General features: G+C 39.5%; 1 protein-coding gene across 1 annotated transcript in view; it reads left to right on the top strand.

Annotated features, from left to right (window-relative positions):
- The window catches only part of LOC108887995 (protein diaphanous homolog 3), a 152,415-nt gene that overhangs the window by 79,353 nt on the left and 57,504 nt on the right, over positions 1-15,558 (top strand). The window contains exons 24-25 of the mRNA XM_051074353.1: positions 2,928-3,091; positions 11,151-11,286. Coding sequence (XP_050930310.1) covers positions 2,928-3,091; positions 11,151-11,286 — 300 coding nt within the window. The remainder of the gene's footprint in view (positions 1-2,927; positions 3,092-11,150; positions 11,287-15,558) is intronic.

Here is a 15,558-nt window from a genome sequence, read left to right as displayed (position 1 = left end):
CACTGTCCTCTGAGGTAGCACTAGTGGGGCAGGTTGACAGGTATGTCTCAGACCAGGTGTGTAAGTATGTGTTCAATAATACACCCTGTACCTAGCCTCCTCCTTCATGTAGTTTTGATCAATAGCCTTGGGGCTGGGGGCACTGATGGCTTGTGTTGTTGTAGTTAGCAGGGAGCTTGAGTGCAAGCTCTCAGGTTCACTGAGAATGGATTTGACAGTTCTGTCTTTTCACTGCATTGCTTTCCAATTCCAGGTGCCTTGCAAAAAAAGGCCTTAGTAATGCTGATTAAAACTCAAACGTAAAATTTGAAAATGAAATTTGAACTTGCAGTAGGCGTTTAATAAAATGAAATGCAGATAAAGTTAAACCAGAGCATCACGGTTATAATTTTCAGCCATAGAAACACACTCAGTTTTGCACACACTCATCAGGGCTTAACCGTGTCACCAGCAAAAATGTGATCAAAATGAATTTTAATCTTAACTTGCTTGGATGTCGTTCTCAACCCAAGGCCATCCCTATGCAAACCTCACTCCACGCTATGCTCATATTTTGGGGACTTGAATCTACCGCATGATTCAACAGAAACTGATTTCTCTTGCTTTTTGCTGCCAACGGCAGAATCACAACAGTTTTCATTGGTAGCCTAATTAATGGATTCAACCTGTATTATAGTCTGGATATAAGTTCATAAGCTGTGGTATTGATTGAACATGTACCTACTTTGTACATGGCTTTGGTGCACCTTTAAATTGTCTAAATTACAATATTCCCATTAGTATTATTGTATTACATATTGGTGTTACAGTTTCATTTTTTTTTTTTTTTTCACTATTTAAAAGAAAAGTGCACCAACCTCTGCAGCAGTAACTAACTAACTCATTACATCTACTTACTAACATCACTAATGTGTTGTGGATTTTAACCATAATTGGCAAGTCATATTTGTATAATCAAGCTTTTTAAAGTGAATTTAGACTGGACCATTTTTCGAGTATCTCACATTAGTGAGTACTGATCATTACTGAACATTACTCAGTCATAGCTATGAAGATTCCGTCATCCAGGTCATAGGATATCTAAATGAACAAGATCAAAGTCAAACACAAGAAGTTTTACTTCTTTATTCTTAAAGCTGTTTCACTGCTGACAGTCATCAGCTGAACAAGAGAAGCCAGGGGTGTCACATTGGTGACATTGAAAATTCAGTTTTCACTTCATGCACCACTTTAGTATACAGTTAGTGAGCTAAGCTTACAAAGGTGGCAAATTAGGAAAGGAGAGAAACAAGAGCATAATGAGCAAATGAAGAATGGGAGAACAAAATGAAATGAAAGGAACGGGAGTGGGGAAGGTGTAAAGGTCTCTAAGAAAGCAAGAACGAACAGGATTTTTTTAGAATGAGCAGGAGTGGACCACTGCTTTCTCTGGAAAAGGAAAAAAGTCAGAGAGGTGGAACACGAGGAGGAGAGATATTTTGTGCCCCATGATACTTATCAACCACGGCTCTTGGCTTTTTCTTCTTTTCTCTCTCTCTTGCTTTCCGTCACCTGCTCAGACTATCCTCATGCCCCTCTCCCCCAGCTCCTGGCTTGGAAAGATATTACTGACAAGTCAATCTGGGAGCAGTGCCTATTGAACAGCATTTACCCAGCTGTGAATAGGTAGTCCCATCCCCAGCCAGATTCAACTGAGGCCAGACCTCAAATAGGTCCATCAATTGAGCAATAATGAAGGGGCACAATAGGAGCCAGATAGGCTGCCCACATACTTGTGATACCACACACACAAAGACCACTGTTGCTTCTTATCTGCCATGAGACAAGGATGTTAGGGTCATTAGCAGGCCTGCTGGTTAGACACACATCATTTTCTTTCTTTCTTTTTTTTTTCCATTGACTTCATCTACAAAAATTACCCAAACTTTTTAAATTAAACATCTTAATTCTAGATTCAGATTTTATTTTCTAATGCATGAAAAGCTTTTATTTTTATTAATTGGAACCATCATGTGGAATGGACAGCTCAGGACTAGAAATAGAAAATAAAAACACAAAAGAGCTAATAATATAGCATATACATGAAATTATTTTAGAATAGGAAATTCATACTTGCTAGATTTTTACATTGAGTGAATATTGTGTGCGTGGTTGCTTGACATATTGCCCAGTCAGTTGGCAGGAGGAGTTTTAATGCTCTCGCTTTCCCCTTCACTTTGCTTTGACAGTGACACCTCTCTGGCTTATGTTGACACAACCATTACCTATTTGCCCTTTTCCACGCACACAAATGTACCCACACAGAAGAGGTGTCTTTTGCTTTTTTAGATATAACCAGAAGGACCTTTTAATGCTCTTCACTCACCCATGCTGGTCAGTTTTGGAGCAAACTGTTGTACAGATGGTCTTAAAATCACTAACATTTAGATCTCTCTGTGTTGTAGTATATATCCATGTATGTGAGGAACATCTCTTGATCTTATTCTTGGTATAATTTGAGGTGCACAGACACACAGCAAGCAGTTTTTGGGGTTAGGCAGCCTAAAATGATAAGCAAAATAAGATGGTGCTACATTTCCACTAGAAATTCTGTTCATATTTACAAATAATATTGCATGCATGTCAGATACACCAACACACTTTGCCAGCAGCCAGCCAGACATGAGTCACAGATGCTGTGGGCTGCAGGGGGTCATAGCAGTGAACACACTGTAGTAGTAACCTGACTGACAGTATCAGACCTCCTAATGCAAACATCACAGTTTAAAACTGACAGTCTGTTCTCTGGGTTTAGATCCTTATACAGCAACACATGTGAATTCTTTCTGCTATTTCCCCTGTCTCCTGAATCGCTGCACATAGCAGCAACATTTAATTTACACTTTATGTGTTGTGGATGTGTTGTTGACCTTGACCACATCCTCACAGCTTCAGCAAGATTGCACGGGAGCAGTATGCCAAGCTGGTGATCATGCATAGCAATATGGAGACGCTGTACCAGAACATGCTGGAGTACTTTGCAGTTGATCCCAAGAAGACCTCTGTGGAGGAGTTGTTCACTGATCTCAGCAACTTTCGTTCCATGTTCACTGTAAGTACACTGTACTGTAGATTAATTGATGGTGAACAATAAATATGTTATTGTAAATGCTCACATTTGACTGAAATAGGTGATGGGTGGTTCTTTTTTGTTTTACATTTCATTACATATTGATATAAAAAGAATGATCATGGATTCACTGTCAATCTGTCACAGTTTACCATAAAAGTGTTAATGTGTTGGCTGTTGATAGAATGTACTGAAATTGTGGGACATAAATAGATTAAGCAACTGGACCTTATAATGTGAAGATCCTAGAGTGAATTTGCATTTTGTGTCTCTTATCACCTAGTAATATAACTAGTAATATTTGGAAAAGGAGGCCTGCTTTGCTACTTCTGTATTAATGAACATTTCTGTTGGCAGTAAATCTTGAACAGTCTCAAAACTGTTAAGTTAGATTTAGTTGTTGTCAGGCATTGGTGCATGCAGTAAATGTCACTCTGGTGTGATAGCTCCAGAGGGGGGTGTGATGAGTGAAATGGTAGCTAGAGTATTGTATTGGGTTAGAGCTGCAGTTAATTTGAAAAAAGGTGGATGTTTGGAAACTGTTAAATACTTTCACTATTTTTATTCGTTGACTGTATCAAGGCAGAACCCCAACTTTTTATGCGACTCTCACATCAGGGTCCTGTGGGTGTAATGCAAAGCAGAACAGTGCCAGTCCTATGTACTCTAGTCCCACCCAGACATTTATGTCATCACTGAGCTCTGTGGCCTTATCAGTCTGATGCTACTGTGAGCCATGGAGCTGTGGAGACCCACTGTGTTTAATCAGCAGGATTAGTGGCACAGGCCACTGGGTGCGACAGATAATAGTAGCTAATTAGCCTACTAAAGTTCCTGCCCTGCCCCCAACTTAACATCTACCACACACAAATGAATTTCATGCTTCTTTGCCTTTTTTCCTGCACAGTCATTAGTTATGCTTTAGATTTTCTTGTACTCCAAAGCTTTGTCTGTACATTTGTGTTTTTCAAGGAGAGTGGTGGTGGAGGTTTTGTCCTGTCCTATTTCTTTTTTTATACTGTATCTGAAGCTCAGAATTGTCTACATATAATCAACCATTTCTGGGAGACCTCACCTGTAATGCAAAGTTATAATCAACTTGAATGCTGATTTCACAGTAAGAGATTGTATAATTATGTCCGCCAAGGAGGTTATGTTTTCACTTGGGCCCTATTTGTTTACTTGTTAGCAGGATTACTCAAAAAGTACTGAACCAATTAGCACTAAACTTGGTGGAAGGATGGAGCATGGGCCAGGGAGGAACCAATCCAGATCATTTACCATGAATTAGAATTCTTTTCTCTTAGGTCTGGTGTATGTTTGGCATTGGCCTAGGCAGAAGTCTGTTCTTTCTTAGTGCCCTTCTAGTTTGGTAAATGAAACTAAGTGCATAAGTTCAGAGAGGGATTTCTCACTCTCCCCCTGTCTCTCTGTAGTCTCCTAAAATCCTGTCTGACTGAGTGGCACTTACTGTATGTGTGCCTGATGAAGACATTTTCAGCATTTTCTGGGTACTTCACACTAAGTCTGACAAGAGAACAGTCTAAAATAGGTCAACAGTAACCATTCTGACTGTTATGTCTTCATTCAGTTGTGCATGATGTGGATCATTACTGAGAAACAGTGACAGTGTTTTTTTTAAACCTTTTAGAATCTCAACCATTAAACTAACTATTGTTACTCAGAGTGTCAGTATATTATAAGCTATAAAAGAATGTATCATTGGTAGAAATGCAGTAAAAAGGAATAGCTGTGAGGCAAAGTTCAGTATTAAGAGTAAATGTTGATATCTTTAAGCCATCTGCTAACAAGGTGAAATCATATTATCAGTGTCCAGCTTTCACATAGGCACCCTTACTTACTGTAAAGCATTTAACTCAAGCCACAAAATGTTTTATTAGTCCTGACCTCCTCCTCTGTTATTTAAGTAACTACAATATCTACACAGTCTTCAAGAAACACACAGGCAGTCAGAAACAAATGCTCCCATGTGCACTGCTTTTAGCCAGGCTGTTCCTTTCCTTTCCTTACCTATGCTATTGATCCCAGAACTCCTGTGCTGTGATTGTTGCCTCACTGTAACAGCCACAACTCACTAATGGCTGTGTTCAGATATGAATCAGACCCAGGCCAAATGATACAAACCTCAGTATGTTCCATGCATTTATTTAATGCCCGCTAATACTCATGAGAATATATAACATATGCTGTTGGCATGATAATGTGTCATATTTCAGCTACAATCCATTTCATTTTAGCTCCATAGTTCAGGCTGGAGTTTTGCAGCAGCATTTATGTTCTGTCCAAACATAACAGTTAATGACTCTGCCAGGGAAAGGCGAACAAGCCAAGTGTTATAAAGACTAGTATTATATGGTCAAAACTCCCAAGGTAGCCATTTATTCCCCTGTGATAGGTCAAGGTGTAAGCTGCTTACACCCTTAGCAATTTGGTCAAACGGTCACATCATGCAGACATATCTTGGGAAAAGCCAAGGCTAGGTCAATGAACATAGGCATACAGTAAATCTCAGCACCATAACCTCTCCGTCAAATCTGTGTCAGCATTTACCCTGCTGTGCCAAGGCCCATGCTAATAGGTCCATGCTGTCTCTAGACCACTGCCTAAAGTGAGGTGAGCCTTGAACTGTGTGTATGTTACTTGCGTAATGTGTGTATGTGTGTGTGCATGTTTGTTTATGTGCGAATGTCATTTTGTGTTGGCAATTTTTTGTAAGGAAAGCTGCTTAGGTTTTTCACACACAAAGACGTATATACACACTCACTCGTACGCACACATACAGCATGCTCAGTCACCCGTAGGAAGGAGACCCAGGGCGAGGCCGCACATCTGACAGGAATCCAATTGAGCGTGTCTAATGGCGGACATCCAGGAGAGGAGGAGGGGGAAGCAGACCTGCAGTGATGAAGGAGAGCGGAGGGCAATTTCCTCAGAGAGCTGGTTCTCTCTCTCTCTCTCTCTCTCTCTCTCTCTCTCTCTCTCCTTCAGCTCAGCAGTAAAAAATAATGCTTTGTCAGAAAGCAAAAATCACATGACTCTTCATATTTTCAGGCTCTTCTACATTATCTCTCAAAATCAGTGTTTGTTCAGTTATCATTATTTTTCTGTATTTAGACAGCCCTCACCTTTAATGTTGAAGCAATGAATGACCTGTGCTTAAAATTAACTTTTTATGTTGCTGTGCTCAAGTAATGTCCACACTGGCTCATTTTTCCTTCCTTCCTTCCTCCATTATTCTTATATTGGTAATTGGCTCCTTGTTTTAAGAAGACAGTATGACCTTTTAGCTAGCTGTGATCATATCAATATGTGTTTACACAGGGATGTTTGATTTAATATTCTTTAGCTGCTCTTGTTCTGTTCGCTTTGTGAAGTTTAAGAGTGATCCTCTGTTAAATGGGCCCACTTGTTGTATTGACGCATTATTGATTTATCACTGTTTCCCGCGGGCTGCTGGTAGCAGTTAAGGGTCCAGTTTATGGCATTTTGCCTCTCCAGACTTCCTCTGTGGATCTACATAGCCATATTATTGAAACCATCTGCCACTCACCGTTTTTAGTGATTGTCTCGACGCATCTCTATGATGCAATGCTGGTTGGTTGGTTGGTCAGTTGGTCCATACTTCAGTCTATACTTAAGCAAATAACAAAGAATTGGATGAGTTGTTATGAAATTTACCACAGACATAATGACTTTTGTGATTCTTGATCTTCTCCTCAAGCACCACCAGCAGGTCAAAATTTTCACTTATATCTGATATCTCAACTGCTATTTGATTGATTGGCACTAAATTATTGACAGATGTGCATGATTTCCAGATTATGTATCCTAAAGACTTTTGTGATCCCCTGACTTAACTTCAAGTGCCACCAGCAAATTTATATTTTTGTTGTTTTTGGTTGTTATTGATACACTCACTGAACACTTAATTAGGAACACCTGTACACCTGTTTATTCATGTAATTATCCAATCTGCCAAATATGTGGCAGCAGTGCAATACAAAGAATTAGACAGATACAGGAACTTTGACTGGTGCCAGATGGGCTAGTTTGAGTATTTTTGAAACTGCTGATCTCCTATGATTTTCACACAGAACAGTCTCTAAAATTTACTGAGCATGGTAAACATTCAGTGAGCGACAAGAAACGACTTGTTGATGAGAGAGGTTAGAGGAGAATGGCTAGACCGGTTGAAGCTGATGGAAAGGTTAAGATAAAGCATATTACCACTCTCTCCACTGTTGTCAGGAGAAAACCATTTCAAAATGCACAACACGTTGAACCTTGAGGTGGATGAGCTACAGCAGCACAAGACCACGTCTGCCACGTCTGCTACGTCTGCCAAGACCAAAAATCAACAAATTCAAAACCAGAAATCTGAGGCTGCAGTGAGCACAGACTGACCAAAACTGCCACTGATATGGTAGAATGTGAAATTAGCAGCAAAACTAAAGACTTTCCCATCACCTGCTGCTTATTGATAATTAACAAATGTTAGCATACTTACACACTGAACTAAGATTGTGAACATGGTAAACGTTATACCCAGTAAACATCAGCATGTAAACATCATTGTCACTGTGAACATTTAGCATCCTGTTAAACACGCTGATGTTATCATTTAACTCTCTCACTGTTGTCTCTGCAAGGTACAGCTTCACAAAACTGCTAACATGGCTGTAGACTGGTTTAATGAAATGAAAACTTAAATCAAACTCACATGGTCTCTATTATTATTACTGGCCTTCATAAATTAGGGTCATGCAACAGTTATCATTCGTAACATATGTTTATGGGGCATCTTGTTGCTTTATCTTGTTCATACATCATCATACATCCTTTACAGGTGTGTTGGTCTAAAAACATATGTTGTTAAATGCAACTGTCAATCCAATCTGTGAAGCTGTCACAAATGACATTGATTTCACCACGATTAGATGGCTGTCTGTATGAAATGGTCTGTGTTGAGGGTATTGACAGCGTTGTTTGTTTGTTATGGTGCAAGTATGTTTACATTCTGTTTTGGTAATTGAAGTTGACATTTTAATGAGGGAGCTGCTTGATGGTGAAGAGGGGAAGGAGTGTCAGAGTTTTGACTAAGTTCACATTAGGTAACCATCACAGCTGTCTACCTGTAACCTGGGATCACTTAATTTTTCCTCATTAGCAATATATTATGTGTCAGTACTCTTGTCCCTTCTTTTTCTTTTCCCTCATTCTCTCTGCCCGTAATTTACCAAATTGGATGCCCATTAAGAATATAGTCATTTGTGAATCACTGGTTGCCATGAGCAACCGACAGTCATTCCATCAAATCAAAGTTAATTTTGTGGAGGAGTTGGTTTCATTTAAAAATAGAGCTCTGAACAGCTTTAGTCTAAGTCATTTAGTATTCCTCTCCCCTCTCTCCTCTTCTTCAGCACTCTCCTCCTCTCCTGAATTTTCTATAAACCTGCCAAGTGGTACTCATCAGTGTCGTTAGTTACTATTGTCTTTTTATGTGTGAGTTTGGTTAAATTTCATTTAAAGTACATGTTTGTTAAGTTGCCAGCAAACTACAATCTTTCTGTGGTGTATTCATGAATAAGAAAGAAAAAACGCTGACCACAGAGAACTTGATTCCAGCATACGCTAAGAGTGGTGGAGCTGTATCAAACTGTGAATACTGAATAGTGTTACACCCCTGCTATCAGTAATTTACAGTGTGTTTATTCAAATTGTCATTTCTCGGTATCTCAAGAGGCTTGTTGGTGCTAAATCGGCTACACTGGAGTGTTTTGAATCCAAGTCGACTATATCATTTCAAAAATTGTCACTTGTATGCAGACTTAATGAGAGGCTATTAGTTGGCTTCAGTAAGTGCCTGCCCCTCTTTGTTGTGCCACTGTAGCTCCTAATATACCACACAATTCTTGTAGTGTGCTGCTTTTGCTTGCTTCCGTTCATGTTGGTTTGGTACTCCTCCACTGACCTCCCTGTCAAGCTGGGCTGTGTGAATAACGCAAGAGGAGGGGAGATTAGGAGGAAGAACTGGGTGTTGTATAAAAGCCCAGATGCCGTCCCTTTAAGTGACTGGCTATTGATCAGGATGGCAATCATGCTAGCACTCTGTTAAATCATATGCTGTCTGTCTCTCTGTTGTGGCATTATTGAGCTATTGACACCATCGTATGAGTTTAACAGCCTTTTGGCACAGGGATTATAGAGCCTGCACCCACAGTGGTTGATATACAGTAGATTTCATAACTATAAATTCAGTCAATCTTCATAGACTGGAATTAATGACATTTTTTGACAAATTTGAAAGTTGGCTACATCAGCTTGTCAAATGTCAATAATGTTAAAAGACATCTCTGTCCAGGACCTAATATTGATGTTCCTGCAGTTCTTTTGAATGTTGCACAACAGTGTTTGACATCTCAAGGCTTGCAATTGAACAGTGAATGACATTTAATACTGCTAATTCGATAATTACTAGGACATCAGAATGTGCTACATCAGGAGCAGGGACGCTTTGGAGGGTAAGAAATAAAATTGGAACCCATAAATCTTGAACTAGGATTTTGTGGTTGACAAACCATTTGGATGTCTCTAAAGGTTCCAGAAAGGCTGCCCTAAGATCAGAAAAGGGACCAAAGTCAGTAAACATAAAGGTTTTCTCATTATCCATGGACATTGTTAACTTGCTTTTGTGTTCCATTTGTTTTTATAGAAGTGTGTGCACACAGTTTTCCCACATTTTATTGTTGTGCTTTGTGAGCAGAAAGACCTGACAAAAAAATAAGGGATGAATGATTGCAAATGTGATTGGAGCTGACCATCAGCATTTCCTTAAAATAAGTAGGACTGCTGTTCTTCATGGATCATTATTTGAGTCAAACTGTATTTTAGACTAAAAAGAAAAATAACACATTTTGATATCTTTTATTATATCGTAACACTATAATATTTCTTTCATACATTGTGAGAGCAGTTAAAGGATTCAAACAAAAACAGGATAGAGGCATTTGATTTATAATTTGTACTGTATATATGTCTAAGGCAAGACAGTTCATATAGTTTTTGAAAAGCCATATTTGTTTAAGCATAAACACATTGTAACCTCCTAAGTATATGCAAGAAGGATGGCTAATTATTCTATTCTTGTATTTCCTGTCAACCTCAGGTAGGTTTAAATGTGGATATTTACTTACAGTTGATCCACAGGTAGTGTGGTAGAAATAAACATCCACCCACATGGCAGCACCTGTAAGCTGTGTTCAGCTCGACATCTGTTATAGAGCCTGTTACTGTTGAATTGTATTCTAAGTTAGAACTGGTATTGAAGTGACCCGCTGTTAACTGACTGGACAAAGCTCACACAGTTGCCACCAGGTGATGCTGAAGCTGTCTCAGTGACCCTAACATATGCTGTATACACAGCCAAGCGAACATACAGTGGCTTCATACCTGATGTTTTTACATACTTTATACATTTATACTGTTTTAGTATTGTGTGTGTGTGTGTGTGTGTGTGTGTGTGTGTGTTGTTTTTTTTTTAAACTAATTGACACATTTTTACCACTGTTTTATCTTTTAAGATGATGCTGCCAGACATGTTTTTAGGCTTTGCAAAGGAGAAAAACAAAAGAGAACAAGCAAAACTATTGAAAATGAGCCTCACAATAATCTCTAAAAAATAGGAGTAAACATTTGTTGACTTATTATGCAGGAAAGAGTCAATGGTAGAACAGAAAAAACAGCAACTTTCATTCACATCTTAAGGTGATTGTTCCACCACTCTTATGAATCTGTAGTGTCTGAAGTCCCTAGTGTCAAGTTCTTTTGTGTCTGGCAGGACCAGAGTGGATGCAACTAAGAAGCTTCATTTGACTTTAACAGTCCCTGATAAAGATGTCTGTAGGGTTTGACAGCTTCCACTGCCTTTGACAGGCTCTACACTACTGTAATTAACCCCACTTAGCGATCCATCATGCTTTTTCTTTCTTTCTGTCTTCCCCCCGCCCTCACCTCCCCACAGCAAGCACTGAAGGAGAACCTGAAGCAGAGGGAGTCAGAGGAGAAACAGAGGAGAGCACGGGCGGCAAAGGAGAAGGCTGAGCGTGAAAAGCAGGAGAGACAGCAGAAGAAGAGGAGGTTGCTTGAAGTCAATGCAGGTACAGACCGTTCAATCTGCTTTGCCTGTCAGCTCTTGCATCGTTAAGCCCTTTACAGGAAGCTGTGTGCTAAATCAATCTAGGGCCAAATGGTGTACAAGATCATTCAAAGACAATGACTCTCATTTATCAAATGAATTTAAGTCCCATTTTAATGGATTAGAGGAGACACGTATTTTCTCACAATTCCGTATTTATCTTGAAAAATTAAAGCCCACATCTACACAGAAAAAACTTGTGATTTTGACTGATGGACAAGTAGTCAAGTAATGCTTGAAATCATTTAAATACCAAATTACCCATTGAGTGATATTTCAAGAGAATGCCAAAAAATCTGCTTTAAAAATAGGTCCATCAGGCCATGTTTACATTTACATTTCCATTTACACACTTGGCAGTCACTGGTATCTAAAGTGACTTACAAATGAGGGACAACACTCAAGCTTCACTAAATACTAAATCTGGACAATACAACGAGGAGATCAGGTAAAGTTAGAAATTAAAATTGTACTTCAATTATTTGTCACCAATTAATCTATTAAATGTAGTTTTCCACATATGAAAGGCACACATTATCCTGCCAAGCACCTGCTGCATGGTAACACACACTCTCATGTTGTCATATGCAGGCAACATTCACATTGTGTTGCCCTTCCATGATTTGTGGATAATTCAATAAGGCAAGGTTCTTGACATGTAGCATTCTGATATCATGATAATTGATCAGTGGTTATTGATTTTAGTGGAGAAATCGTCATCGTGTGTGACCTTTCTTGGGAGGTCTGGAAACTGGTGGGTAAAGACTACTTTGTTGAAGATAAAACAGCTTACTCTGTTACTACATGTTAAAGTTTCTCACCTGTTACTAAGAATAAGTGCAACAGTGTTCAGGCTTTATGATCAATATGTTGCTCACTGATAAGAATGTGTACAGTTTCAGGGCTAAACTGGCAGACCTCTGGTTTTACTTTGAAAATATGGCATTTTGTTATCAAAAACATGCTGTTGAGTCCTCTTTGATATACTGTGCTCGATAAATAGTTTTACTGATTACGTCCCATATTGACAGATAGACCTATGACTTCAGCTTTGTGTATATTACAGCCAAGGTGTTATTTGCTTTTGCACTTGGTTTTCCTAACGCATTCTTGCATATTGTCAGTAGATGTTAAGGGAGTTTTTGTGAAGACCTCTGCATATACTGTACAATATGTTCTTTTCAGACACTGTCATGGCCCTCAGGGACAGTGTAGCTAAAATGATAACTCTATTTACCAAGCAGGTTCAGACATAGCTATGAAGAAGGCAATATCTACCTTATGCCACAGCATCTGGTTCCAACTGTTGGTAGTTTTTCTTTTTTTTTTTCCTCTCCTTCCCCTTTGGTGCACCACTCATGCCAGAAACGTGTTCAACATTGCAGCCTCCAGACCCATTTTCCAGTGCCAAAGCTAAGGCTGGCAGAGAAGCTGAGCTTGGCAGTCCCAGCTCCGCACCGGCATCTATAGCTAAAATGACTATGCCAGCCACTGTAGAACTCCTGTAGACGTTAGAGTGCAAGTAGAGAACCACCATATTCCATCCAGGCCAAAGTGCTGCTGTGGGCATACTATCTAGCCAAACCAAGGCCTCTCTTGGCTAAAGCATAATACAAACCTCTCCTTTTTTCCTTTACTCTGGTCTGGACACCCCTCAATTCTCACCATTTCCCACCGAATGCCTGAGGTTTTATGGTGCTGGACACAACCAAACAAAAGGTCATGTCCAGTTGAAATTAATGAACATGATTCTGGTAGATAGGTTATGTACTGTGTATTAGTCCAGTAGCTGTATTGTATCTCACCCTCAGTTATTCTGTGTTCATTTGAAAATACCAGGGTTAAAGCCAAAACATGAACTACCACCAATCGGCTATTCCTGTATGGGTTGTGTTTATATTATGGACGCTTGGTAATATCCATTGATTGGTAGTGTATGGTCCATATCTGGAGAAGCTGCTCCTAACTGCACTAGTTTTGTTTAAGTTATAGTATAAAGAAAATTAATGTTGACTCAAACACAGTGTGGGTGGGTGAATGTGTGAAGAAGAGAGACATTGAGCCATCTTATTAAGCAACTTGTTTGCTGTAAGCCAAACACCACACATGAGTGGAAAGGCAACCAGCCCCAGCTTGAAGCGCATTTGGAGGCAGCGTTGTGCTTTTGGGATGCTTCTATGCAGAAGGCCCTGGAAGGCTTGTGAAGGTAGAGAGTAAAATTAATGCAGCAGACTTTGGAGAAATCCTTCTGAAAAAACAAAACAAAAAACAAAACAAAACAAAAAAAAAAAAAAAACAACAAAAAAACAGTTGTCTCCTTAAAAGAGAAGTATGTTTTGGGAAACACTTTAATTTCCACCAACACTGGCTAAAAACAATTGTGTTGATGCCAGAATGGCTAACTCAGAATCAAGCAGCACAGGGGGTGGGTGGGGGGTGTTAATGCAGATGCTAGTAACCGATCCACATAGACTCAAAGCTGTAATTGCTGTCTCACTTAATCCAGAATATGGGGTTTCAAATTTGTACATAATTTAGATCAATTTTCACTTTGGCATTAGAATTTTTTTTTTTGTTTAATTAGTGTCAGAGAAACAATAATTACAGTACATCCATTTTGTTTTACTGTTGTAAACCTATAAAAGGGACCTATATACTTTTTTATTGGCACTGTATTTTTGTGTCCTTGTGTGAATTTTAATAACTCTTGCCTGTTTATTTTGTAACTCACCACTGACAGCTTGGACTTCTTTCCCCCTGTGCTTGTGTGTTGAGTTGTGCTTCACTGCAAACTTTTCTATTTCAGAAAAGTAGTTCAGAAATAAGAAAATCATGACAATAAACTTCAGCCAAATTTTGTCAGAAAGGCTTAAAAAAATATGCCTAGAGCTTGAAATTTATTTAGATACGCTCAAATTAAGATAAAGCTAAAGGCAAACTCGCTGACATCCCCAAGAAGTGATGTTTCTGGCAATGTATGACACTTGCGCACACATGCGCATGCACACATACACATACATTTACACATAGTGTTGGGATGAAATGAATATGTGATAGAGATTTGGCATTGTGCTGCCAACCCAGGACAGGATTTATTCACTCTCTCTCACACACTCTCTCACTCTGTCTGTCTCTCTGCCTGTTTATTAACTAAAGAGCTTTCTCTTTGTTTGTCAGGGAGGATTGTCCTCAATGGAGATTTTCTGTGTAATCATCTGATTATCCATCAATTCCCTAAAAAGCCCCAGAGAGGCTGCATATCCACATTATGCTGAAGGGCACAGCAATGAGAGACAGGGGAAGGAAGGGGGAGGGGTTTCCTGGAGGAAATGATCAAAATGGATTTTAGCTGCCACAGGTATCTGCATTTGGTTTGGTTTTAGCTCTGCCTACTTATGTATTCCAGAAATGTGAGATTCTCCACATTTTTTCCTCATTTCCCTCTGTCTCTTTTACCTGCTACAGACTGGGCTTCTACCTACACTATAATATGCAGCCTGGTTTCGTCATCTGCACTGTGTGCTGGCAGTCTGAGTGAGAGCATCAGCTTGCATACATTTGCATAGAGCCCTATGGAGATTGAAATTCAGATTGAATAGGTGTTTTTTCCTCTTCCTCTAGCTGTGCCTGGTTTGTGTATGACAAATCTGTTGCATTAACTCCCAGGGTAGGCCGGGAGCGGGAATGTTTGTGGAGCGACAAATTACACATCAGAGCTTTATTTAACATTCCCTACATGGCTACAAGCACTGAACTATTAAGACGTCAAATAGAAGAACAGCTAGAGATGCAACCCTGCATGCAAAGATGCCAAAAGGATAGGAGGGGCGAGAGAGAGAGAGAAATCTTTATCCGAAGCGACGGCTAAAATGGGATACTCTATGTTCTCATGAGATACTGTACGGCAAAGTACTGCCTTCTGTACCATTAGTATCACAGTGGTGCTACTGTATTCTGTTCCTCATACTTTTGCAGTTATAATTAGCAGACAGTTTGGTGTCTGCTGGAACCCACTGGACAGTGGGCTGTGTTGCTAAGGGCAAATAGGCTAACAATGTCCTCTTGTCTGCACTGTTGTGTTTCATGAAGTATAAATGTGTTGGACCCAATGCAAAGTCAGTTTATCCAGCTCCACACTAGATTTTTGAGGAATCAAAAACATGTCTGCCTCTGTGGTGTGAAATGTATTAATAAGTCTGCTGAACTTTTTTCATAAGTGTGCCTCTGTTGAACC

This window comes from Lates calcarifer, linkage group LG2 (assembly GCF_001640805.2).
Source record: "Lates calcarifer isolate ASB-BC8 linkage group LG2, TLL_Latcal_v3, whole genome shotgun sequence".
Classification (NCBI taxonomy): Eukaryota; Metazoa; Chordata; class Actinopteri; family Centropomidae; genus Lates; species Lates calcarifer.
Note: the sequence above shows the minus strand (reverse complement) of the source record. Positions and strands in the feature narration are given on the sequence as shown.